The sequence below is a fragment of the Tamandua tetradactyla genome, chromosome 22 (assembly GCF_023851605.1).
Source record: "Tamandua tetradactyla isolate mTamTet1 chromosome 22, mTamTet1.pri, whole genome shotgun sequence".
Taxonomy (NCBI): Eukaryota; Metazoa; Chordata; class Mammalia; order Pilosa; family Myrmecophagidae; genus Tamandua; species Tamandua tetradactyla.
In genome coordinates this window covers 7,333,695-7,361,256 of record NC_135348.1, presented here as the reverse complement: position 1 = coordinate 7,361,256, position 27,562 = coordinate 7,333,695, and the positions used below count along the sequence as shown (strand labels likewise).

At 37.1% G+C, this 27,562-nt stretch overlaps 1 protein-coding gene across 5 annotated transcripts in view; it reads right to left on the bottom strand.

Annotated features, from left to right (window-relative positions):
* The window catches only part of SPMIP2 (sperm microtubule inner protein 2), a 130,678-nt gene extending 105,905 nt beyond the window's left edge, over positions 1-24,773 (bottom strand). For 2 of the 5 annotated variants that reach the window (XM_077139668.1, XM_077139669.1), the window contains exon 1: positions 7,918-8,123. In XM_077139668.1, coding sequence (XP_076995783.1) covers positions 7,918-7,981 — 64 coding nt within the window. In that variant the 5' untranslated portion in view covers positions 7,982-8,123. Of the gene's footprint in view, positions 1-7,917; positions 8,128-24,595 lie in introns of those variants that run through there. The other 3 variants (XM_077139667.1, XM_077139666.1, XM_077139665.1) reach the window with 3 other exon arrangements.
* Positions 24,774-27,562: the final 2,789 nt, after the last annotated feature.

Here is a 27,562-nt window from a genome sequence, read left to right as displayed (position 1 = left end):
TAAATAAATCGTGCACTGTAACTGGATCTGGTTAGGTTAACTAAATGCTTCACAATTTTCTTATTTGTAATAAATGGCACATGTATTCTATCAAAAAATCATTTCCTACTGTACTTCATTGTCTTTTATTTTAATAGACCAGGAAGCATTGTGTGTGTGTGTGTGTGATATACAATATGCATATATATCATGACACAATAGGTTTTCAAATAACAGAACAAATTTTGTTCACAGCAAACTGGTGCTATGATTATGAATAAAATGCAAGTTAGCCAACCAAATATGTCAGTTTGTGTAAGCTTTTGCCATGTATTTTTAAAAATCTAAAATATTTACTTTATGTATTATAGTGATACAAGTGGATTCAATTCCTGGCCCATAAACACACACACACACACAAGTTGAATTTGCAGCAGGACTATTTAATTCTGTTCAGACAGGAAACCACTGGCAGTTTAGTGTGAAGTCATTTTCTATTTTTAAAATAATGGAATTTGAGACATAACTATTAGTGTGACAGTTTCACAGGGCAAAAAACAAGATGAATAAATGGGTCTGAAACCTAGGCTAATGGAGCAATACTTTTCAAAATCACATACACATTTATGTACTTCTCCTACCACTTACAGTGTCATACATCATATTGGTTTCTAGCTTTTTCCCAAGAATATTTCCAATTCTAATATATTTCTAACAGAAATGCCATGTCGCGAGCACTCTTTCATAAGGTGGAATTCTGTAGTGCTTCTGCTAAAATGAGCAGATTTCTAGTAGATGTATGGTGGCTCTCTAAATACGTTAATATTTTTATTTAGTCAGTAATCTGAGTACAGTGCATATAAACATCCTCATATAAACAGGAGGCAGGCAGAGACAGCCATCCTTCTGATCAGGGCTGTGTGACACTAAACAAGTCACTTAGCTTCTCTGAACCTCAGTATTCCCGTCTGAAAAATGATGGGTTAAACTAGATTCTCTCCTATAGTGTTTTCTTTTTTTTTTTTATCATTCCGTAGTTATTATTCCATCAATCTCTTTAATTTGAAGCAAGTGGGAATTCATGAAGAAACCTGAATTAAAGAATATATTTCTAAATAAAAGTAATTTTGTTACTAAACAGCATAGGACCTGGAACTGGAAAAACAAATTATATCATTTATATATAGACAATTGTTTTAAAAATACATAATCACATTCTAAAAAATTAGTCCCCCAATATTTTTAAAAATCTCTTTGTAAATTTTTAAAATTTACAAAATACTATTTAATATTATATTAATATTATAAAATAATATTTACAAAATATTATAATTTTGTTTATAATATTGTTTTCCTTCATAAAATCTTTGAAATGCAAAAATACTGTTATCTATAAATTCTCTTCAATACATTATAAAGCTTAACAAATTTACAGTAAATTTATGTGGAAGAAAAAGTCAGAGTACAAATGTTTGAAAAGTACACATAGATAACAAGCGTGGGTGAGGATTCAGAGAGGTTAGTACTCTCATATGTTAATGGTGGGAATATAAAATGGTGCAGCCACTGTGAAAAACAATTTGGCAGCTCCTCAGAAAGTTGAACAGAATTTCCTTATAATGCAGCAATTCTACTTTTAGGCATATACCCCAAAGAATTGAAATCAGACTTGAGCAGATATTTGCCCACCAGTGTTCATAGCAGCATTATTCACAGTCGTCAACAGACGGAAGCAACCTGAGTGTCCATCAACACATAAATGGATAAAATATGGTACATATATACATCTATATGCCCTAAAACGGAATGAAGCTCTGATACATGCTGCAATGTGAATGACCCTTAAAGATGCTGAGTGTACTAATTCAGACGCACGCAAAACAAATATGTTTTTTTTTTTTTACATGGGCAGGCACTGGGAATCGAACCTGGGTCCTCTGGCATGGCAGGCATTCTTGCCTGCTGAGCCACTGTGGCCCGCCCAAAACAAATATGTTTGATTTCACTTATGTGGAATAACTGGAACAAGCAAATACATAGAGACAGAAAGTAGTTTCCAGGTTAGCAGGGATGGGGAGTGAGGAATAGGGGAGAATGGGTTGTTATTGTTGGGGTGATGAAAAAGTTTTTGTAATGGAGCAGGGCGATGGTATCATTATATTGTGATGTAATTAATATCAATGCATTGCATACATTAAAATGGTTAAAATGGGAAATTATGCTTTATACATATGTTACCACAATAAAAATTTAAGACGAAGAAACAAACTTTCAAAACCATATGGCTGAATTTTGTAGAGCATTGTTGGGTAACTTCTTCCTGTTTCACACCTTTACACGTTATTTCTCCAGGCATTTGGCATCAAATTTATGTTTCTCCTGGATGCCACATTATATAGTAACAGATCTTTAAACTATACAAGACAACATATTATTTATGTTCATTTTTCTATTCTCCAACACTTGTAGCTGAGTTTTTAGAATACAGTAAGGATTTGATTTATATTTGTTAAATTATATTTCAAATCTATGGGGTAAAAATTTAGTCTCAAAATTAAATCAGAAGGAAAGATAGATGATAAAAACTGAGATGGTATAATCTAGGAATGCCTAGAGTGTATAATGATAGTGACTAAACATACAAATTTTAAAAATGTCATTGCATGAGGAAGAACAAAGGAATGTCATTACTGCAGGGTGCTGAAAATAGATGGTGATTAATATTTTGAAATTTTAACTTACGTGTGAGACTAAAGCAAAAAAGGTTTATTTGGTACAAAAATTTATATTTTGACTAGTGCATTTCCTAATATAACTTATGTAGCTAGTTTAACTGAACACCATAAGTACATGGAACCCTGAGTAGGGCATGAGATTTTGTTAGTTTGTCCAGAGTGATGCCCCGATAAATCCCAGAGTGATTTGAATAGTGAATAAAAAAGTACTTGCAATGTCTCCTTCAGGGAATGGTGAAAAACAGGGAAAATTCAACTTCCCCAAGTTGAATTCTTGATATCCTCACAAGCAATGTGGGCAACCAAAGCTATAGGCTGAGCCCCCAATCTTGGGGTTTGTTCATATGAAGCTTAACGCCACAAAGGATAGGTCAAGCCTACTTAAAATTAGGCCTAAGAGTCACCCCCAAGAGAACCTCTTTTGTTGCTCAGATGTGGCCTCTCTCTCCAGCCAACACAACAAGCAAACTCACCACCCTCCCCCTGTCTACATGGGACATGACTCTCACGGGTGTGGACCTTCCTGGCAATGTGGGACAGAAATCTTAGAATGAGCTGAGACTCAGGATCAAGGGATTGAGAAAACCCTAGAATGAGCTGAGACTCAGCATCAAGGGATTGAGAAAACCTTCTCTACCAAAAGGGGGAAGAGTGAAATGAGACAAAATAAAGTGTCAATGGCTGAGAGATTCCAAACAGAGTCAAGAGGTTATCTTGGAGTCTATTACACATTAAATAGATATCACCTTGTTAGTCAAGACGTAATGGAGAGGTTGGAGGGAACTGCCTGAAAATGTGTTCCAGTAGCCGTGTTTCTTGAAGATGATTGTGTAATGATATAGCTTTCGCAATGTGACTGTGTGATTGTGAAAACCTTGTGTCTGATGCTCTTTTTATCTACCTTATCAACAGACGAGTAAAACATATGGAATAAAAATAAATAGGGGGAACAAATGTTAAAATAAATTTAGAATGAAATGCTAGTGATCAATGAAAGGGAGGGGTAAGGGGTATGGTACGTATGAATTCTTTTCTGTTGTATTTTTATTTCTTTTTTTGAATTGATGCAAATGTTCTAAGAAATGATCATGATGATGAATTTGCAACGATGTGATGATATTGTGAATTACTGATTATATATGTAGAATGGAATGATCAAAAGTTAAGAATGTTTGCATTTGTTTGGTGTTTTTGGTATTTAAAAAAATTAAAAAATTTAGTATCAAAATTATATTTTGAAAGGAATTAAAGTTTGATAAATAAATAAGACTTGATGAGTGGTCAAATTAGTTAAACAAAGCATGCTAAGTAAATACACACTGTGAATCATCACATAGTATAATGGAGTTTCACCATTAAAGAAAGCTTAAACAACTATAATTGTCAATGCAAGGATAAGAGTAGTGCTATATCAAGACAAAGAAAAAATTGATTTTTAAAGTAGATATTCATTTTTAAAAATCCAATGAAATTCTTTAAAGTGTTCTGAAATCATCCTCAGAACTGAGGGCTTTACATTAAAAAGTTTCAAATATGAAGGAAAGGGGTCTGAGTCTCCCAACAGGAGACAAAGGTACCAAATGAAGGTCTCAATGAATTGAAATGTTTAAGCTTGTACTGCTTAAAAATTAGTATAAAGTGCGTTGACCACAGAAAGCTCTAAGATGAGTTTTCCTAAAGGGCTGACTATGATCAAACCCCTGATGTCAAATTCAATTTACAGAAAATATAGAGACTAGAGGAACAAGTGAAATGACTGAACAAGAAAGCGAAGACAAATCTGGAGCGTTAGACATTCCTAGTGGAAAATTAACCCAGTTTCTGCAACACATACATGGCAGCGAAAAAAAAAAAAGGAGGGAAGGATCCTCCAGATTAAAACCTAAAATAGATATCACAACCAACTGCAATGTGTGGGTCTTGTTTGGGCCCTTAATCTCACAATCAACTGTAAAAATACATTTTTGAGACAATTGAGGACGTTTCATTACAGAGTAGTTATTAGATAACATGAAAGGATAATAATAGGCTGACAATGGCAGTGGAATTACATAAAAATATGTCCATATTTTTTAGAGAAGCACGATGAAATATGTCAGAATGAAAAACATATATGGAATATGTTTTTAAATATTTTGGCAAAAGACACAAGTCTAAGAGGAAATGCAGACTTGAGTTTTCAGGATCTGAAACTTCAATAGAAGCTGAGATATGCAGATAAGGCACAATGAGGTGTGGACGAGACTTGCTTAAGAGAAATCAATACCTTAGCCTTAGATGTATTTACTTCCTGGAACTTGTTTTTGCATTACATATCTTTTGTATGCAAACAACCTTTATCACCTTTCTTGCTAGATAAAATTTTGTACTTGGCAGAAAAAAAAATATTTTGGCAAAAGAAAAAGAAAAAAGATGTATGAACTGAAAAGGGCAAAATTGCAATTTGGGGGGACAGGAAAATGGGAGTTCATTGATATATGTTTGAAAATATAATTAAAAATTTTAAAGTTACATTCAAAAAGGATTGGCACAGACTTCTTCAACTATTAAAATAAGTAAATTGTTAAATTTCAGTTATTCAATTATTGAAATAAAAGTGAATTTTTCAATATTGGCAATCTGTAAATACATGCACATTTTTCATAGGATTATACATAGTACTCCAAAGCTCATAGCAGTGTTAAGAGTTCTTTGTTTTTATCTTTCACCTACTAATTCCACTCTTTGGAAGTATACCGCAAGAAAATAACAGAAAGGGAAAAATAATTGATGCATAGATACTCATGTAGATTTATTTATAATCAAAAATTGTAAATAAATTGAATACAAAATACAAGAGAATGGTGGAGCTAATTGTTATATGTCAATATCATGAAAGATTATAAATCATTCAAATATGGGTAGAATTTGAACTGTTTAAATACATAAAACAAGTATAAAAGGACAATAATTAGAAGTTTTTAGTATTAAGACTCTTTCACAGTTGCAAGCCCCAGAAAACCCAATCCAAACTGGCTTAAGGCAAAGAAGAACTCTATTTGCTGATGGAAATGAAAAGTCTGAGAAATCAAAAAACCATTAAACAGAGAAAAATGCACAGGAGGAAATCTATATCACCTTGGATTTGCTAATGAGTTTTTAGATAAAACACCAAAATCAGAGTCCATGAGAGAAAAAAATTGATTAGTTGGACTTTATTAAAACTAAAACTTCTACTCTGTGAAAGACACTGTTAAGAGAATGAGAAGACAAGCTACAGACTGGGAGAAAATATTGGCAAAACACTCATCTGTTAAAGGACTTGTACGCCCATAAATGCAAAGAACTTTTAAAACTCAACACTAAGAAAATAAACATCCACATTTAAAAAGAGGCAAAAGATCTGAACAGACACCTCACCAAAGAAGATATTCAGACAAAAAAATAAGTATATGAAAAATATGTTTAATATCATTGGTCACTAGGGAATTTCTAATGAAAACAACAATGTGATGCACATGTATTAGAATGGCTAAAATCCAAAAACTGACAAGACCAAATGTTGACAAGGATGCAGTGTGACAGAAACTCTCATTCATTCCTAGTAGGAATACAAAAGGTACCGCCACTTTGGAAGACAGAAACTTGACAAACACTACTTCAGTCAGGTTATCAAAGTCCACATCAACAGTTAATTATGTTGACAGTATGTGCCCTTGATATGATATGACAAATATGTCACTCTCCCTCTGTTTTTTTTTCACCTCAAAACTCATAACCCCAGTCTCATAAGGAGAGAAATATCAGACAAATCCAGATTAAAGAGTATCCTACAACATAACTGACAGGTACTGCTCAAAACTCCCAAAGGCATTAAAAACAGGAAAAAGTCTGAGAAAATATCACAGCAGAGACTAAGAAACTTGACAACTAAATATAATCTGGTTTACTGAATGGGATCCTGTGACAGAAAAAAGAACATGAACGGAAAACTAGGTTAATAAAATAAAATATGAATAAAACATCAATATTGGTTCATCAATGTAACAAATCACCATAATAATATCAGATGTTAATAATAGGAGAAACTGTGTGCAGAAATACGAAAACTCTCTGTACTATCGCTGCAATTTTTTTTGTAAATATTAAACTGATCTTAAAATTAAAGTCTATTATAAGAGAAGGTCTAAGAGGTAGGGCAAGTATGTGTAATTTATTTCAGGATTCAATAAAAAACACCAAGATGCACTTCTTGAGGGCTTCCTCTCTGGCTCATATATAAACTATACATGTTCTCAACTTTCACACAGAGTCTCAGCAACTTCAGACTCAAACCTTTACAGCCCAGCAGCAGGAGAACTTCTTTCCCCAGAACTCAAGCTTAGGTCTCCTATTTGAGTCCCGTTGACCCTGGTTGGCCTGATATGTGTCACGTGTCCATCCTGAACCAATCGTTATGTTGTGGGAGATGGAAAGCATTGATTGGCTTGTCACATGCTCCAACTGTCGCTAAGTGACCGAAGGACTCAGTAAACCTTCTCTTAAGCAAGTAGACTGAGAGTGGGGCAGAGATGGTTCCCCAAAGCCAAGACTCTCAAGAGGGGAAGTGGATGGATGATGAGCAACACAAATATGCATTTGATTATTTTTCTGTAACATTGTTAAATATGCACATGATTTTAAAATACAGAGGAAATAAGATTAAATTTACTGTACTTGTAAATTTATCTGCCATATCCTATTTAGGTATAATTTATTGTAATCACACACACACATACACCCAGCTAAATCACATAAAGCAGGCTGAAGGAAAAAATGCATGCCAACAATTTTAGTAGGTTTAACGCACATCATGCTCAACTTATAAACTGAATATGTTAAGGTTATTAAAATACAAGTTTAAATCAGTAGTAACGAAAAATTCATTAAAAAGTGTACTTTTAATGACATCAAAATCATTCCTCTCACATTAACCATAAACTTCATTATGTAAAATGTTTCTTTGTGAAGGTTTGCCCTGATGTAGTGAGAACTGCCATGTTGCAGATCTGTTTATGGCAACGTATCGATGCCCGGACTGGGTGTGCTTGGTAAGATAGCAATAGCATGTAAAATAAACATACATGATTATTTCGTTCTCATATCCATTATGTGAGTATCATATGGGCGAGATATAAAGAAAGCTTAGATGGCCTGTGAAAACACGTTAAAATTTCTTATTTACCTGTAAAAATCATTCGCTTTCCCACAGTAGTCGATATTGGATCTCGGTGAGATACAGATGACATGGTTAAAGTTTTTACTGTGCCACTGGATTTTTTCCCTCAGCTTCCTCAGACCAGTTCAACTGCAAAACGAAGAACCATAGACTCTGCAGTTTCTGCTCTCTACATGTGACCTGAACCGGTGGTTACCAAGGACTCTTTATGACAGGGCGAGGGGGTGTGTTCTCCTCTTGGAGTTCAGAATTCCAGTTCCCAAGAACAGACAGATTTGGCTGTAGCACTCCCAGAAATGGCATCTGGTAATAATGTTTCCCCATGTGACAATGTCAGGTCAGAATAGATCTTCTTATTTACATTAATAAATAAATAAGGGAAAAGTAGATACATTTATTTCCTGCCTCACATTCCCACACTTCCTTAAACGTGATTTGTGATTTGGTCACATCAGTTTACTTGTGGTTCCCAGAATGTGTGGTGTTCTTTCATGCTTCTGAGTCTTCACACGTGCAATTTGTTGAGTGTGAGTCACACACTGCAAATGTTTCTTGTCCTCCAAGAGTCAGTGCCCACATTTCTTCTTCCAGGAAGATGTCTGCAGACAGAGCTAAGTTCTTTAGTCTTCAAATTCCTTTAAATCCATGGCATCTTTGTTTACACCTATCTTGTTTAACTCTTATCACTTTGTTTTACTTGTCTATTTTATCTGCCTACCCACTGGAATCTGTGGGGAAAGCATCTTTATTCGTTAAATTTCCAGAATCCAGCATGCAACAGATATTTAATATATTTCATTTTTTAATTTTATTTAATTTTGGGGTGTATGGTCCGGAAATCAAACCCAGATCTCCTGCATGGAAGGCAAGCATTCTACTACTGAACCATGCAACGATATCTAATAAATGTTTGTGGGTAGAGTAAATGAATGGACAGTTAATTCCAGCTTGACCAGAAATATATTGGCTATCTAATAATCTATTGAATATAAATTGTGACAGTAATTTCTAACTCAATACTAAATATAGACTGTTCTTTACGGAAAAGGCAATAACTTCTGCTATTTGTGAGAAATTTTTTAAAAACCCTCTAGATTAACTATGGAAAGGTTCACTAACATGGTCAAACAGAGTGATGCACCACCCAGGCCCCCTTCAAGAAAGGGCTTGAGACCAAGCTGAGGGGAGTGCTGTCTGCAGATGTTTGGCAGCTGGCAACGTCAGCATCTTCCTCTGGTCTAAGGTAGTTCTAGTTTGCAAGCTACGAGAATGCAATATACCAGAAATGGAATGGCTTTTAATAAGGGGGATTTATTAAGGTTTACAGTTCTAAAGCCATGAAAATTTCCAAATTAAGGCACCAACAAGAGGTTACCTTCAATCAAGAAAGGCCAATGAAGTTCGGGGTTTCTCTCTCAGCTGGGAGGGCACTTGGTGACATCTGCTAGCTTTCTCTCCCAGCCTCTTGTTCCATGAAGTTCTTTGAAAATCACCTCTTTGTGTCCTTGAAACAACCATTTTCCAAGTCACCTTCTTTATCTCCGAAGGTCTCTGGCTGTGTAGGCTCTGAGTTTTTTCCAAAATGGTTCCTTCTTAAAGGGCTCCAGAAAGCAACCCCATCTTGGATGGGTAGAGACACGTCTCCATGGAAACCATCTAATTAAAAGTTACCACCCACAATTGGGTGGGTCATATCTCCATGGGAACAATCAGAAAGGTCCTTCACAGCAATATTGAATGAGGAGCAAAGGACATGGCTTCTCTGGGATACATAATAGCTTCAAATCAGTACAAAGGTCCAGCACTTTCTGGGGCAGTTTATGTCAGGTGACTGAGCAAGGTGGGGTGTAAAGGCCTGCCATCTCACCCTACCACAGGACAGGTTTATCAAAGTTTGTTGAGTCTGCATCACAGCCCAACTTTTTCCTCTGTCCAATCATGCTTCCTTCCTTTCTTTACACAGGAGTTGTCTCAATAACCATGTTGCCCCCCACTTCCTGAGAAGCTGAGCTGTGACAACTAAGTGCATAGACTCATGAGCACAAATGTATTCTACAAGAGTGTTTCTCCTTTGAACCACTCAACCCATACAACCAGAAATTATTCTATTTCCCCATTCTGGGTGTGGTTATTAGATTCAGTTGTCAACTTGGCCAGGTGAAGGTACCTGGTTCTGTTGCTGTGAACATGAGCCAGTGGTATGTGAATATCATCTGTTGCTAATTATATCTGCCTGCTGTAATGAATGATATTTGATTTAATTGGTTGGTGTTTAAATGAGAGAGCTAAATGTAGCACAGCCCAAGCAGCTCAGCATAGCTCATCTCAGCACTCGCAGCTCTGCCCAGGCCTTTGGAGATGCAGAAAGAAATCATCCCGAGGAAAGTTGTTGGAACCCAAAGGCCTGGAGAGAAGGCCAGCAGAGATTACCCTGTGCCTACCCACATAAGAAAGAACCTCAGTGGAAAGTTAGCTGCCTTTCCTCTGAAGAACTAATGAAATAAAACCCCTTTTATTAAAAGCCAATCAGTCTCTGCATTATGGCAGCTAGCAAACTAGAACAGTGGGTAACTAGTCAGACTTTGTTCTGTTACTAATCTTCTTTGTGTCATTTTTTTTTTGTCCTGACCATGTTGCCCTCTTCTTTACCTCTATACTGACCTTCTGCAGAAACTTCTTCAGAAGCTTTTTTACTCTTTCTGAGGTTATCTAGGTCTGGCTAATACATTCAAGGGCTCTCTATCCCTAACTCAAAACTTTCTCTTTGAAAATCACCTATTTGTGTCCTTGAAACAACCATTTTCCAAGTCACCCAAGTTTGAAGCTTCCTCATACAAGAGAGGAATTTTAATATATTGCTTGCAGTTTTAGTGATGCTGAGAAGAGAAACGAAGGAGGAGCTTAAATGGGGAAAAGTAATTCTTTACTAACTTAGGCAGAAAATAAAGATCTTAGCTTTTGACCCAATTCCCTCCTTTAATGCCCCATAGGAAATACAGGCTCCCACTTTGCCTTGGAGACTATTACAAGCTTGACAATTTGTTAAGAGTTTAGGGTCAACAATTATAGTATCAAAAAAGCTGGTGAAAAAGGAAAATAGAAGAAAAAATCAGAGTTACTCCATGAGATTATACCACCAACTGAATACATATTTAGGTTTATGTATTTGGCTTTCTTTTCATTTTTCAGGGATTTAAAAAATACATTGTGGTAGTTTGGAGTGTTATGTATCCCAGAAAAGGCCATGTTCTTTTAATTCATTCTTGTGGGTACAGACCTATTGTGAGCAGGGCCTTTTGGTTAAATTGTTTCAACTGAGTTGTGACCCACCCAACTCAAGGTGAGTCTTCCTGCTTTCCTGGAGTCCTTTATGAGAGGATAAGAGACAGAAAAGCCAAGAGAGCTTGACAGAGAGAGAGAAATGCCCAAGGAAACAAAAAAGACTAAAAGAGCTGAGAGAAAGAGCCACTGAAGCCAGAGCCTGGAAGCAATAAAACTCAGGAAAGAATGACCAGCAGACACTGGCCATATGCTTTCCCTTTTGATAGAGGAACCCCAGATGCCAGCAGCTTTTCTTCAGAGAAGATATCTGTTTTAGCTTGTGAAGCTGCTGGAATGCAATATACCAGAAACAGAATGGTTTTTAAAAAGAAAATTTATTAGGTTGCAAGTTTGCAGTTCTAAGGCCATGAAAATATCCAAATTAAGGGAGGGCTATACAAATGTCCAAACTAAGGAATCCAGGGAAGATACTTTGGTTCAAGAAGCCTGATGATGTTCAGGGTTTCTCAGTCAGCTGGAAAGGCACATTGCAATGTCTGCCATCTTTCTCTTTAGGCTTCTTCCATGGCTCCCCCAGGGGCATTTTCTTTATGCAACTCCAAAGGTCTCTGGCTATGTGGACTCTTTTGGCTCTAAATTTTCTACAAAATCGTTCCCTCTTAAAAGACTCCAGTAAGCAACCCCACCTTGAATGGGTGGAGACACATTTCAAGGGAAACCATCTAATCAAAAGTTACCACCCACTGGGCATTGCATTGGTGGTTCAGTGGCAGAATTCTCACTTGCCATGCCAGAGATCCAGATTTGATTTCCAGAGCCTGCCCATGTAAAGAAAAAGTTACCACCTACAATTGGAAAATAAAATAAAAGTAGATCCCACCCAGCAATATTGAATGAGGATTAAAGAACTTGGCTTTTCTGGGGTCCACAATAGATTCAAACCAGCACAGTAGCATCCTGTTGACGCCTTAACTGAGACATTTTCACGACTTTAGTAAATTTGTAAACTAATAAATGTCCATTGTTAAAGCCAACCTATTTCTGGTGTATTGCATTCCAGCAGCTTTAGCAAATTGAAACAATAATGTTTTATGATGAAGCAAAATATTTACATGGGATTTCAAGGTAAAATTCTTAAAATAAGGGATATTCAAAGCAGTCTAAATTTTATCCTTATCATATTCCTCTGGGTCCCTCCTTTCCCTTACAGGGAACTTTTAAAAATATGTAAGTACGTATTCATAGTATATCCTCTCCTTTCTCAGAGAAACAGTAGCACACTGAGCATACCTTCTTCCACCTTGCTTATTTTACTTAACAATATATCTAGACATCATTCTATACCATCATATAAAGCTATTTCTCATTTTCTTTTAGCTCAAAAATACTTCATCGTGTGACTGTACCATAGTTCATTCAGCAATTCCTCCATTAACAGTCATTTGGGTTGTTTCCAATCTTTTGCTATTATAAAAAGTGCTATAAAGTAGAGATTTCTGCACACATCTTTTCATATTTTTTGCAATATATCCTTGAGATAGAATCCTAGAAGTGGTATTGCTGGGCCAAAGGGTAAAGGAATATGCTATTTTGTTCAATATTGCCAAATTTCCCCCATAATTGTAACCAAGAAGTTAGGATTTAACAAATGATTATGATTAATGAAATCATTATAAAGATATTTCTTTTTTACTTTCTGGTATACTAGAACAGCCAGAGGGAAATACCTGAAATTTCTGAAATGTAATCCAGCTGCCTTTATCTCTGATAATGATTGTATTACTATAAAGCTTTTATCTTCTGATTGTAAAAATGTTGTGACTGACCCCCACTTGAGCCCGCTTATCCTGTTTTTCACTTTGGAGTTTTATGATCACTAAAGATAATCCCTTATGTTAATTAATGGAGTCTTGAGTCAGTCCAAAACTAAGCTACCTGTGCTGGTTTGAAAGGAAGTATGTCCCCTAGAAAATCCATGTTTTAATCAAAATATCATTTCATAAAGGCAGCATAATCTCTATTCAATACTGTATGTTTGAAACTGTAATCAGATCATCTCCCTGGATGATGTGATTTAGTCAAGAATGGTTGTTAAACTGGATTGGGGGACGACATGTCTCCACCCATTTGGGTGGGTCTTGATTGGTTTATTGGAGTCCTGTGAAAGAGGAAATGTTTTGGAGAATGAGAGATTCAGAGAGAGCAGAGAAGAACGACATAGCCACGAGAAGCTGAAGTCCACCAGCCAGCGACCTCTGGAGATGAAGAAGGAAATGTTTCTCGGGAGCTTCATGAAACCAGAAGCCAGGAGAGAAAGCTAGCAGATGATGCCGTATTCACCATGTGCCCTTCCAGATGAGAGAGAAGCCCTGGCTGTGTTCACCATGTGTCTTCTCACTTGAGAGAGAAACCCTGAACTTCATCGGCCTTCTTGAACCAAGGTATCTTTCCTTGGATGCCTCTGATTGGACATTTCTGTAGACTTGTTTTAATTGGGACATTTTCTCGGCCTTAGAACTGTAAACTAGCAACTCATTAAATTCCCCTTTTTAAAAGCCATTCCGTTTCTGGTATATTGCATTCCAGCAGCTAGCAAACTAGAACACTACCCCAATTCCAAAACTATCTTGCTATATGAAGCTGGATCTAACCAAAATTGGCCTGCCTGACATGACTGGTAGCTTAAACTTTAATCTATAAGTGACCTATACCTCATTATAACACTAAAAATTATGTCCATCACCATATTAAGGGCACCATTTTCTTTCATACATTCTGTGACTAAGCAGGTAATCAATCTGCACATGCGCAATAGTTAGAGCGTCTCTAACCTTGTCTTCTCAAGCCATTGTGCTCATTATCCTAAAACCTGTCCATCTTTTGATACTTTAAAATTATTAGAGTTACTGCAGCTCAGGGACACAGATTTTAGGCTGATAGGCCATCTCATCTCTTGCTTCCTGCCTAGCAATAAACTCTTTCCCTCTTTGAAAACCCCATTAGAGCACATTGGGCAGAGAACCTCCTGCTTTAGATGGGTACCACAATGGTTGTATCATTTTGTATTCCTACCAGCAATGCCTGGGAGTGCTCATTTCTATACAGTCTCACCCGCAGAGTATGTTTTCAAACTTTTGGGTTTTTGTCAATCTGATGGGTAAGAAATGTTAACTTAGTGCAATCCAAGCTTACATTTCCCTTATTATGAGCAAGATGGAACATCATTTCATATGTTGAAAGGCCATTTTCACTTTCATATGAACAATCCAGTTATATCCTTTGTGTATTTTTCTGTCGGTTTGTTGACTATTTTTCCTTTCCTACTTTTAGAAGAATGAGCTCACATTAAAGCGAGACATGCATACTTAAATCAAGAATTAGTAAAGTCAATAATGGTTGCAGTAATGCACTTAGCAAATACCTAATTTGTTCCCAGAGACAGGGGAAGAGAGAGGTGATCATCTGCTCCAGCCTGGGATGGAAGGTGAGGTTCACAGAGGGTGAGACGGCTTCCTTGAGGAAGGGACATTTGAACTGAGTTTAAAGGATGATTAGGAGGGCAAGAAATGAGAGTTGGAAGACTGGGTAGGCAGAAAGGGAATTTTGGGCAGTGGGGACAGCTTAAGCAAAAGGCACAGGGGGATAAACAGCCCATAGTGCTGTATCTAGCAACAGTACAAGGAATTCAGTGTTCTTGGAGAGTCATGGCTAAGGTTGAGGTGGGGATAAGGCTGGAGAGACTCTGCAAGCCAGTTTAGGAGTGTAGACTTTATTCTGCTGGCACTAAGGACCCCTGAAGGCTTTTAAAAAGCGCAGAAACTGATCAGTCCTGGATTTTAACAGAAGATGCTTGACCCTTTGGAGAACGGATTTAAGGAGTGAGGTACTTAGATTCAGTTGTCAACTTGGCCAGGTGAAGGCACCTAGTTCTGCTGCTGTAGACATGAGCCAATGGTATGTGAACCTCATCTGTTGCCGATTACATCTGCAGACAGCTAGGAGGTGTGCCTGCTGCGATGAATGATGTTTGACTTAATTGGCTGGTGCTTAAGTGAGAGAGCACAACATAGCAAAGCCCAAGAAGCTCAGCTTTCCTCATCTCAGCATTTGCAGCTCGGCCCAGGCCTTTGGAGATGCAGAAAGACATCACCCCAAGGAAAGTTGTTGGAACCCAGAGGTCTGCAGAGAAGGTCAGCAGAGATTATCCTGGGCCTTCCCACATAAGAAGGAACCTCAGTGGAAAGTTAGCTGCCTTTCCTCTGAAGAACTAATGAAATAAATCTCCTTTTATTAAAAGCCAATCTGCCTCTGGCGTGTTGCATTCCAGCAGCTAGCAAACTAGAACAAGGAGAAAAGTTTGGAAATGGGGGCCTGGCAGGTAGCTGTGAAGTAATCCAGGAAAGTGAAGGTGAAGGCCTGAACTAAGTCGAGGGTGACAGGAACGGAAAAGAAACGTATTTGGAAAATGTGTTGAATATGGGTTTTGAGCCATCAAGGATGACTCCAGTTTTCCAGCTTGGGCGAGAGAAAACAGCTAGAGAGACGAAACTAAGGCCAGTGAAAAAAGTGGTGATATTAACTGGGTGTGAATTTGTATATGCTGCACAACAATTAAAATTAAATCTTCATTGTTTTAAAATATTATGAGAGTAACCGAACTCATTTCAGGGGTTAAAGATGGTCTCCCTTGGCCACCAGATATATTTCTTTTAGAGAAAATCTCTATTTTTCCTGAATTTAAAAGCAGCCTCGATGATGAAACTCATTGCATGCTATTCAACACAAATGGAATTTTGCTTGTTGTCGTGCTTCGCGGATTAAATCGCTACTTCAGATCTGATAACCACTTTAACAGTGAAACAGTGGAGACCAATGAGGTGGCCCTGCAAAAAATATCTTGTTCTAGCAATTGGGAAAGAATCAAGTTATACATTTTTATGAAGTAAAATTGACAGAAACCAGAAACTCTTACAACAAGGCTCCAGAAGAACAGTAGATCGGAATTTGCTAAAATCACACAAAAATGTGTGTCTGAATAACCTATTACTAAGAGCATTTTGCAAACTGAGAAGATTTGCCGTCCCTGTACCAGTAAATCGTTCACTGTACCTTTAAACGCCAAATACGTTTATGATCTTTCCTACTTTCGCTTTTTTCAAGAAATAATCTTGAAAACACATGGAACGGAGTCATACACTTAGCTTCAAGTCCCAACTCTTTCAAGTAATATTGACAAGTAATTTGTAGAATGAAAATTGTTGTGAAATAATTTACCTGTAGGGTAAAATGAGATAATCATAGTACCCAACACATAGTATATACTCAATAGAAATTATCTATAAAAGGGTAAAAATATTAGTCTTGTCACCCCTCCCATCATCTTTGTCAGCCCCATTCTTCCCTTTAAACCACACATGACTAATAAAAATTTAAGCTGTCACCATTGAAACCTCACAGTTTAGATTTGTGTTTGCAAGGTCACTTCAGGAAAAGGTCTGCATTCCTCCTCTCCCTCATTTGTCTCTCATTTGGATAAGTTGGCACCAATAATATAGCAGTACTATTCAATTCAACTTCCCAAGGTTAGAGTTAATTCCACTGGGGATTATAGCACACATGATTTTTCTATAAAACTACAATTAAAAAAAATTAAAACCACAAAACATTACACGGCTATCCCGTCATTGCTATACTATCCATTAAAAAGCAATAAATAATTTAAAGCGAGTATTATAGAAACAATAATAGTCAGATCTTGCAAGCATGTAGATTGCTGTTGTTAAAAGGGACCTTAGGGTGTTTGGGTGGTTCAGTGGTAGAATGCTCGCCTTACATGAGGAGATCAAGGTTCGAATCCAGGACCATGCACCTCCCCGCCCCCCAAAAAAAAGGACCTTAGATATTACCGAGACTGAATCCCTCAGTTTCCCTTGAGCAATCTCCAACTGGGACAGGTTAGCTGAGAACCTCACCAGAGGTAGCAAAAGAGTTAGAAGCAGAACCAGGAGAAAAACCAAACCTTCCCTCCCAGTTCAAGATCCTTCTCCCCCTATTCTACCTTGTAAAGGAATCTGGCATCTCTTTTTCTCATTCATGGGGCTGTGACTATCAAAAGCCTTTGGAGTATACTCTAGTGTTTTACGTGGTCTTCTATCTGCCACCAGTTTATAGTGGTGGCTTCTTTGCTGAGGAATAAACAAATCTAAGCAGACACTTACATGTGCCAGACACTGTGCTAAATTTTCACAAAATTTTCTCATCAATGTTCACAATTATTTCATGATATTAGTATTTTTATCCCTAATTTACTGACAAAGGAAGTGGGCCCCACCCCGAAAGATTTAGTGTCAAAGTTTTGTCTTATTGTACATACATGACAGAGAATGCTGATTCCCAAATCTGGCCAATTATTTCTGAATTTTTATAACTGAAATCTAATTTTGATGTTGAACGATTAGAGTTTTCATAATTGTACTTTTATATTATTGAAATTATCCCATATGAAAAGTGATCATAGTTAGAAACTATTCTCTCCGTGTGCTACTACAACTTCACCATCTGCAAATGCAAATGAAGTGAAGGAACATGAGCATTCAATTTAAAATTTTCCTGGCTTGAGTTGAGTTGTGGAAAGATGGTAGAGTAGGAGGCTCCAGGATTCAGTCTCTCCACCAAAACAATAATTGCACTGGCAGGAACTGTCTGAATTAACTATTTTGCAACTTTGGAACCTAACAGAACACTGTGCAGTAACCAGCAAAGAGGCTAATAAATTATAGTAACCATCAGTGAATTTCACTCTCCATGCAGTGACTACCCACCCAGTTGCCCAATCATGGGACAGGCACACGTGAGCATTGTAGCCCAGGCTTCAAGATGGGTTTTAAAGACCTTGCAGGATGTGGTCTGAGTTGATCACTTGTATGGTCAGCTACTTCAGATCACCGAGGGACTGGCTCTGTGGGTGGACATTGTTCCAACACCCCTCAGGCAAAGGTCTCCGGGGAGTTTTGACATCTCCAGCCCTGAAAAACAACAATAAAAACAACAACTCTGCATCCAGAATGTTCGTGCTTACGTATTGTTATGTTTAAAAAAATTTAAAAACAACAACAAATCTAGCAATTTCAGAGGAGTTTGAGAACTAGATTTCCAGAGATATAACACATAATTTTTAGAATGTACAGTTCTCAAAAAAAATTATAAAGCACACAGACAAGAAAGTATAGTCCATTCACAGGAAAAAGTAGAATTTGTCAGAAACCATCCCTGAGGAAGCTCATACATTGGACCTATTAGCCAAAGACTTCAAATCAACTGTCTTCCTGGTTCAATGAGCTAAAGGAATCCGTACACAAAGAACAAAAGTAAAGTAGGAAATTTTTGCCTAAACAAAATAACAAGATAGGAATTGTAAAAAGGAACAAAACAGAAATTTTATAGCTGAAAGTACAGTAATTGAAACATAAAACTCATTAGATGGATTGAACAGCAGATTTGAACACACAGAAGAATGAATCAGTGAACTCAAATACAAGATAATTGAAATTATCCAATGTGAGAAGCAGAAAGAAAAAAATAATGAAGGAATATGAATGGGGCCTGAAGAACTGATGGGACGCCACCAAACATACCAACATATGCACAATTTAAATTCCAGAAGGACAAAAGATAGAAAGGGACAGAAAGAATATTTGAAGAACTATGTCTGGAAATTTCCCCAATATGAGGAAAGACACAATGAACTCCAAACAGAGTATATTAATGATGTCTACACCAAGACACATTATAGTGACATTGTCAAAGTCCAAAGACAAAGAGGATCTTGAAAGCAGCAAGAAAGGAGTGACTTGTCACATACAAGTGACCCTAAATAAGATGAGCAGAGGATTTCTCATCAGAAACTGTGAAGGCTAGATGACAGTGGGATGACATCTTTAAAGTTCCTAAAGAAAAAAATGTCAATCAAGAAACCTATATTTGCACATGAAAAGATGCTCAACTTCCCTGGCTATTAGGGAAATGCAAATCAAAAAAACCACAATGAGATATCATCTCACACCCACCAGAATAGCCATTATCAATAAAGCAGAAAACAACAAGTGCTGGAGAGGATGTGGAGAAAGAGGCACATTTATCCACTATTGGTGGGAATGTCAAATGGTACAACCACTGTGGAAGGCAGTTTGGTTGGTCCTCAGGAAGCTAAGCATAGAATTGCCATATGGCCTGGCAATACCATTGCTAGGTACCTACTCAGAGGACACGAGGGCAAGGACACAAATGGACATTCACACACCAATGTTTATAGCAGCATTATTTACAATTGCCAAGAGATGGAAACAGTCAAAATGTCCATCAACAGACAAGTGGCTAAACAAGCTGTGGTATATACATACAATGGAATACTATGCAGCTATGAGACAGAATAAAGTTATGAAGTATGTAACAACATGGATGGACCTTAAGGACATTATGCTGAGTGAGATTAGCCAGAAACAAAAGGACAAATACTGTATGGTCTCACTGATATGAACTAATATCAATGAATGAACTTGGAGAATTTCAGTTAAGAATAGAGACAAATAGGAGGTAGAAATAGGGTAGATATCAGGTAATTGGAACTGAAAGGATACAGATTGTGCAACAAACTGTAAAAATTCAGAACTGGATAGCACAATACTACCTAACTTTAATACAGTAATGTTAGAACACTGAATGAAGCTGGATGTGAGAATGATAGAGGGAGGAGGGCTGAAATCAGAAGGAAAGATAGAGGATAAAGACTGAGGTGGTATAATCTAGGAATGCCTAGAGTGTATAATGATAGTGACTAAATGTACAAATTTAAAAATGTTTTTGCATGAGAAAGAACAAAGGAATGTCACTACTGCAGGGTGTTGAAAAGAGATGTAACTAATATTTTAAAATTTAACTTATGTGTGAGACTAAAGCAAAAAATATATATTTATTTGGTACCAAATTTATATTTTGACTAGTACAGTTCCTAACATAACTTATGTGGACAGCTTAATTGAACACCATAAGTACACGGAACCTTGAGTAGGGCATGAGATTTTGTAGGTTTGTCCAAAGTGATGCCCAATAAATCCCAGAATGATTTGAACAGTGAAAAAAAGTATTTGCAAAGTCCCCTTGGGGTGAGAAAGGGGGAAAATTCAACTTCCCCAAGTGGAGAATTCTTGATATTCTCACAAGCAGCGGGGACAACCACTGATATTGTGAGCTATTGATTGTACACCACGTATGGGCTGTATGTGTATGGCGATTTCTCAATAAAAATATTTTTTAAAAAAATGAAAAGAAATCCAGTGTACGGGTGGTTCAGTGGTAGAATGCTGGCCTTCCATGGGGGAGACCTGGGTTCGATTCCTGGACCATGCACCCCCCCCCCCCCCAAAAAAAAAGAGAGACAGGAAGAAGGAAAAGATATCAATTACCTGGCAAAATTATCTTTCAGAAATGAAGGCTAAATTAAGAGATTTACAGAGAAACAAACGCTGAAATAGTTCCTTACCAGAAGGCCTGTCCTACAATAAGCACTGAAGAGAGTCCTTTAGGCTGAAATTAATGGACACCAGACAGTATCTCAAAACCATAGGAAGAAATAAAGAACATCGGTAAAGGTGACTGCATAGGTAAATATCAAATCCTGCATCACTATACTTTTGATTTGTAACTTCTTTTCCCCCCATGTAACTTAACAGGCAAACGTGTAAAATAACATTTAAATCTATCTTAATGAAGATAATGGGTAATTGGAGCTGAAGGGATACAGACTGTGCAACAGGACTGGATACAAAAACTCAAAAATGGACAGCACAATACTACCTAATTGTAATGTAATTATGTTAAAACACTGAATGAAGCTGCATCTGAGCTATAGTTTTTTGTTTGTTTGTTTGTTTGTTTGTTTATATATATTTTTGTATTTTGTATTTTTATTTTTTCTCTATATTATCATTTTATTTCTTTTTCTGTTGTCTTGCTATTTCTTTTTCTAAATTAATGCAAATGTACTAAGAAATGATGATCATACATCTATATAATGATATTAAGAATTACTGATTGCATATGTAGAATGGAATGATCTCTAAATGTTGTGTTAGTTAATTTTTTTAATTAATAAAAAAAATCTATCTTAATGGGTATATGTATAAAAATATAATCTTAGAAAATAACTATATAAAGGAGGAGAGATGGAAATTAAATGTAAAAGAGTGGAAAAGTAGCCAGAGTAGTTATATTATTCTCAGACAACATAGAGTTTAAGTAAAAAAAAAAAAGATGATGAGACCAAGAAAGATATTACATATGAATAAAAGTTTCTATTAGCAAAAATATGTAATGACTATAAGCATAAAGAGCCCAAATATACGTGAAGCAAAAATTGACAAAGTGAAGGGAGAAGTAAGTGCTTCTCAAATAATTGTTGGAGTTTTTAACACACGACTTTCAGTAAGTGATTGAACATTGAAACAGAAGATGAATAATGGAATAGAGGAATTGAACAACACTACTAACTAATTTGACCTAATGGCCATATATAGAACATTCCCTCACCACAGCAGAAAACACAGTCTTCCCATATGTACACAGAACATTTTCCAACTTAGACCATATATCAGGCCACAAATCAAATCTAAATAAATTTTAAAATATTGACATCATACACAGTATCTTCTCAGATCACAATGGAATAAAGCAAGAAATCAACAACAGAGGAAAATTGGAAAATTTACACATATGTGGAGATTAAACAACACACTGTTATATGACCAATGGGTCAAAGAAGAAATCACAGTAACCCAACTTCATACCTAAAGAAACACAATTAGAAGAGCCAAACTAAACCCAAAGTTAGTAGAAGGATGAAAATAGTAAAGATTAAAGAGGAGTCCTTAAAGAGGGAAAGATTTCAGAAAAAACTTCCGAACCTACACAGCCAGAAATCTTTAGAGATGAAGAAGAAAAACGTCCCCTGGGGAAGTGTCATGAAACAAGAAGCCGGGAGAGAAAGCTAGCAGATGTCACCGGGTGCCTTCCCAGCTGCCAGACGTGCTCCCAACAGCATCAGCATTTCTTAAGTGAAGGTAACCTCTTATTGGTGCTTTACTGTGAACATTTTCACAGCCTTAGAACTGTAAACTTGCAACTCAATAAATTCCTTTTTTAAAAGCCATTCCGTTTCTGGTATACAGCATTCCAGCAGCTTTTAGCAAACTAAAACATGGAGAAATAGAAACACTCCTACATCGTTGGTGGTAATGTAAAATGGTGCGGCCATCGTGGAAAACGGTTTGGCAGTTCCTCAGAAAGTTAGGTGTTGAATTATCACATGACTAGGCATTCAACTCCTAAGTATATACAGTTCAATTCCAAAGTAATTGAAAGCAAGAGCTCAAACAAATATTTGTACGACAATGTTTATTGCAGCATTATTCACAATAGTCAAAAGGTGGAAGCAAGTTAAGTGTCCAGTGAAAAATGAATGGATAAACAAAATGTGGTATATTTATATTGTGGAATATTATTCAGCCATAAAAACAAGTGCTGGTATATGCTAAAAATGAATGAATCTTGAAGATATCATGTTAAGTGAAATCAGCCAGACATAAAAGGAATATGTGATTTATCTTATATGAAATATTCGGTATAAGCAAATTCTTAGAGACAGAAAGCAGAATACTAGTTACCAGAGGTGGGATGGAAAATGGGGAGTTATTGCTAAATGAGTAAGAGCTTTGATTTGGGATGACGAAAATAGTCTGGAAATAGTGGTCAAAGTTACATAGTGTTGTCAATATATTTAATGTCAAAGAATTATCCACTTAAAATGATTAAAATAATTTTTATCTTATGTAAATTTTATCACAGTTAAAAATAGTTTTGGGAGGGCCATCGTGGCTCAGCAGGCAGAGTTCTCGCCTGCCAAGCCGAGACCCAGGTTCGATTCCCGGTGCCTGTCCATGCAAACAAATAAATAAATAAATTGTTTTTAAAAAGAATTTCCTGGCTTAGAATCCACTCGAACTTTATATCTATAGAAAATTAATACCCTTCCAAATTTCTCTTTTTCTTCTCCACCAATGCAAATCTCTGGAGGTCCCAAATGCCCACACTTCCTTATCTGGCCTCCTTTGTCTTATTCCATTTGTTTTAAACTAGCTGATGGTCAAAAATATTCTGTTCAAGTTGGTAGAATGTCCCTTTATATATGCCACTGCCCGAAGTGAAATCCTGCTACTCTCTGTTCCCCAGTTTACTCAAGTGCTACTTGGCTCCTGGCTGCCAGTCCATCCTTGTACAACCATTTTGGTTCAGTCTCCTTGGCTGAATGTGGAAAGGAAATAAGTCCCTTTCTCTGTGAGATGCTCTCTCACAGGCTCCAGCAGGTTTCCATGGGAGCCTGAAACACAATTTTGAGTGACAGCTCTTTTAATTATTTTACACTCATACTGCTGACCGGGTGAGGTCAGAGTAGGTACTTTTATCTTGGAAACTCTATTCAACTCCCATCCTCAAGTCCTTTTGTTGAATCCAATGTACCATGCCAATGCATTCTTTGTATCCAATGACTTCTTTATCCAGACAGGTAATCTTACCTGTGGAAATTTTCTCCCATCAGCATCCTTCCCCTGGTAACTCCCTCTTGCCTTTCCGCCATCATGTTCCATACATGGTTCAAGTTACTTTCCCTAGAAACTCCCAGGTCCCTTCAAAAATATTAGATGCAATTAGCTACCATAAAGGAAGCAGAGAGAATGTTTCTATGTCATAACCAGGAACCAACCCTTCTCACCTTTCATAAGAAATGCATGTTCACATGGAATATAATATTTATAGTTAGCTAAAAATAATTGTCATCTAGAATTTATATTCTTCTATATGTTCTTCTAAAGTTCATTAGAACTAATATCTGAAGCTGAGTATTATCCTCACCCAGCTTCCTAAAACTAAGCCTAATTTGCAACAGTTCTATAATCCAAGATTCATTAAAAGAGAAGACATAGCTTTTGCTATGAATTAATATCAAATTAATATTTGATATTAATTAAATGGGCCAAGGATTTGAATAAACATTTCTCCAAAGAAGAGGCTGGAGTCCCTAGTTTACAGTCAGGTTGCCCAATCACAGTTCTCCGGAGAGCCCTGCAGGGAGTCCACAAAGCCCAAAAGCCGAGATAGAGTATGGTCTACACCGCTACTCGGTGTTCTGTGGTTTCATCCTCAATCTTCTGAGGTTCTGTCTGATCTGAAATAAACCACTCTCAAGCATGAAAACCACAATATGAGAGCATGTAATCGCACATAATAGGGAAAAGCAAAAGAAGAGAACTAAAATCGGTCCAACTCCCAACTCTGAGAGAAGACAATTTACCGTGTTGGCTGCTCATCATCTTTTGGAAATGCTTGTTCGTTCTCAAAGTGACTTGCTTTTGCAGTCTACACAGCAGCTCTTCGCCCTTCTCCAGGCCACCTGAGCTAGCTTGAATCGCCATCAGATAGTCTCAGATGTCCTCAACAGCATGACGTTGGAGAATAGACCTGGCCTCTATCTCAGACGGAAGTAATGGGCTGTTTTGTGTGATCACAAAAGGGACGGGAGAAAAGCTCTCCCGGGTCGATGACCGTCTCCTGTTGAAGCCGGTTTAATGGCCTCATGTGCCGGGCACCCTGGAATGCTTGGCAAGTGCAAGCACAGTGAAATGCCATCATTGTGCTGCTCCCCGGCGCATGTTTTCCCACGTAGAACATTCTAAATGCTCAGTTCCCTGGAAAATAGTCTAAAGAAGTTTCACTGTAGTAGGCTTTGTCTTCTCATCTTTCACAAAGGCACTTAGCCCTCTGTTCAGGACAAGCTTTCCTTTCCATAGGCATTTCTTTTGGCACAGAGCCACACGGCAGGGTGAGTTTCAGGAGAAAAAAAGGCTGGAGCAGAAGCAGGAGGAGGGAACACATCACAATTTTTTTTTCCCACATTCAAAATATGGGAGGATACTGCATTGAAAGGCTTATCGGTTTCCTTATGTAGAAATGGTCCAAAAATGTGTTTATAATGATAACTAGTCATTGTTCTTAAAAAAAGCAGATAGTTCACCAAACGATAGAGCTTTAAAATTATTTAAAACTGGAATATAAAGTATGACCTTTTACATTGAAATATGAGATTTAAATTACTTAAAATACAGGTATCAAAGGTTAAGGTTATGTCAGCTCCAGTATATTATATTTATGAAACACTATCCATCGCTGATTTTCACAGAAAGAAAATAAAAAATTTTGTGACTAATTGTAAATATATGAAATTAATAGTGATTTCTGAGAAATTGCTGTCAAGAAAGATAAACTGACACCAATTTGTTACATTTCAGTGGGTTCTACATTTAACACAAACTAGTGCTTTTTAAAAAAATTAAATAAACAGGAAGACACAGCTGGGCCAATTAAGCTCTTTTGTTTGTCTGTTCTTTTCTTACACATGAAAGTCTAAGAAATTTTTATTTTCTGAAAGCACTGCAGTATATGCATTTAAAAACTGTTGAGAAGATGTAAGAAAGAAATGTATAGATGATACTGAGATTCAGAGAAAGTGATTGAACAATGGAGTGCAAAACAAGTGATTTTAAACACAGTCATTTATTTGATCCAACTCAGGATTTTTAGCTAAACTTTTTTGAAGCTATTTATTATTTGGAATGCTATGAATTTTTATGATTCTTTGGGAATGTTGATCATCTTGTCTTAATATTTGTACTGGGTCAGAATCTGCTTAAAAAATGAGTTAAAAGCCACAACAGTTTTGTGTCCAATTGGAAAATATGGTTCTATATCACAGATGTCTGAGAGAGCCAGAATAGAACTGCAATACATGATTGAATTTTTAGCTCTCACAGAAGAGACAAAAAGTAAATCTGATATTGGGAAAGATTGGTAGGAAGTGGCCAATGAAGTAAAGACTACTTTTGATTCCTAGAATTAAAGCAATGGTCTAATAAAATATCAAGTAACTTAGACATTGTAAAAAAAAAATTGTGTTGCTAGAAGATTTCCCTCTGTGTCAACACATTACTCTGGCCCCACACTGCTGGGGAAACAGTGAAAATTAAGTTAATGGTAGTGAGAATCAAATATTTCTTGATGTTTTAAGCATTTGGAATTCATTCTTCTTCCAAGGTGGCACTACAATTGTTCTATTTTTTTTGGCTGTGTGTATGTTAGTTTCCTAAACGCTGCTGGAATGCAATATATCAGAAATGGAACGGCTTTTAAAAAGGGAATTTATTAAGTTACAAGTTCACAGTTCTAAGCGTATGAAAATGTCCAAACTAAGGCATCCAAAGAAAGATACCTTGACTAAAGACAGGCTGATGTCTGTCACATGGGAAGGCACGTGACTGGCATCTGCTGGTCCTTGTTTCCGGTTCTGTTGCTTTCAGGTTCTAAGGCCAATGGTTTCCTCTCTAAGCATCTATGAGCCTTTCCTTAACACCTCTGGGACACAACTCTGGGTTCTGGCTGGTTAGCTCCTCATGGAAAAGCACATGACAATGTCTGCTGGACTCTGCACCTCCAAACCTCCGTGTCTAGGCATGTGCACTCTCTGTCGGCTCTCCAAGCATCTCCAAATGTCTCCATCTCTGTTAGCTTTAAGCTTTCTACAAAATGTTCCCCCTTTTCAAGGACTCCAGTAAACTAATGAAGACACACCTTGAATGGGTGGAGTCACATCTCCATTTAATAAAAAGGTCACACCCACAATTGGGTATATGCCACTTCTCCGTGGAACTAATGTACACCAAAGGCTCCACCCACAAGTGGATGTGTTGCGTCTCCATAGAAACAATCTAATCAAAGTCTTCACCCCACAGTCTTGAATTGGGATTAAAAGAAACATGGCTGCCCCCCACAGGATTGTATCAGGATTAAAACATGGCTTTTCTGGGGTGCTTAATAGTTCTAAACTGGCTCAGCTTACTTGCTAGTTACCCCCCATCTGGCTTGAGAAGTGGAGGGCAGGCATGGCTGCCTAACTGAAGTATTAACCAGATGTATGGAAATGGGGGTGAAGTGATAGCATTTTAAATACATCTGTATGAAACTCAGAGTGGTATCAGTATAACACTCACAACGGGGTGGGGGTGGGGTGGACAAAAGATCCTGTAAACAGTAATTGAAACCCCCAGCCTAGATTCAGAGGCCCTTCAGATTAGATAACTGTAACAAGCCTTACTCTTTAAAATCCTAGAGATGCTTTCAAGAGAATTTGCATTTTCTTACTGAAACGTAAAAACAAAGTGGCTGTGTAACAGAGAGTGTTGGTAAATGTGGTGTGAATTAGTTCGGA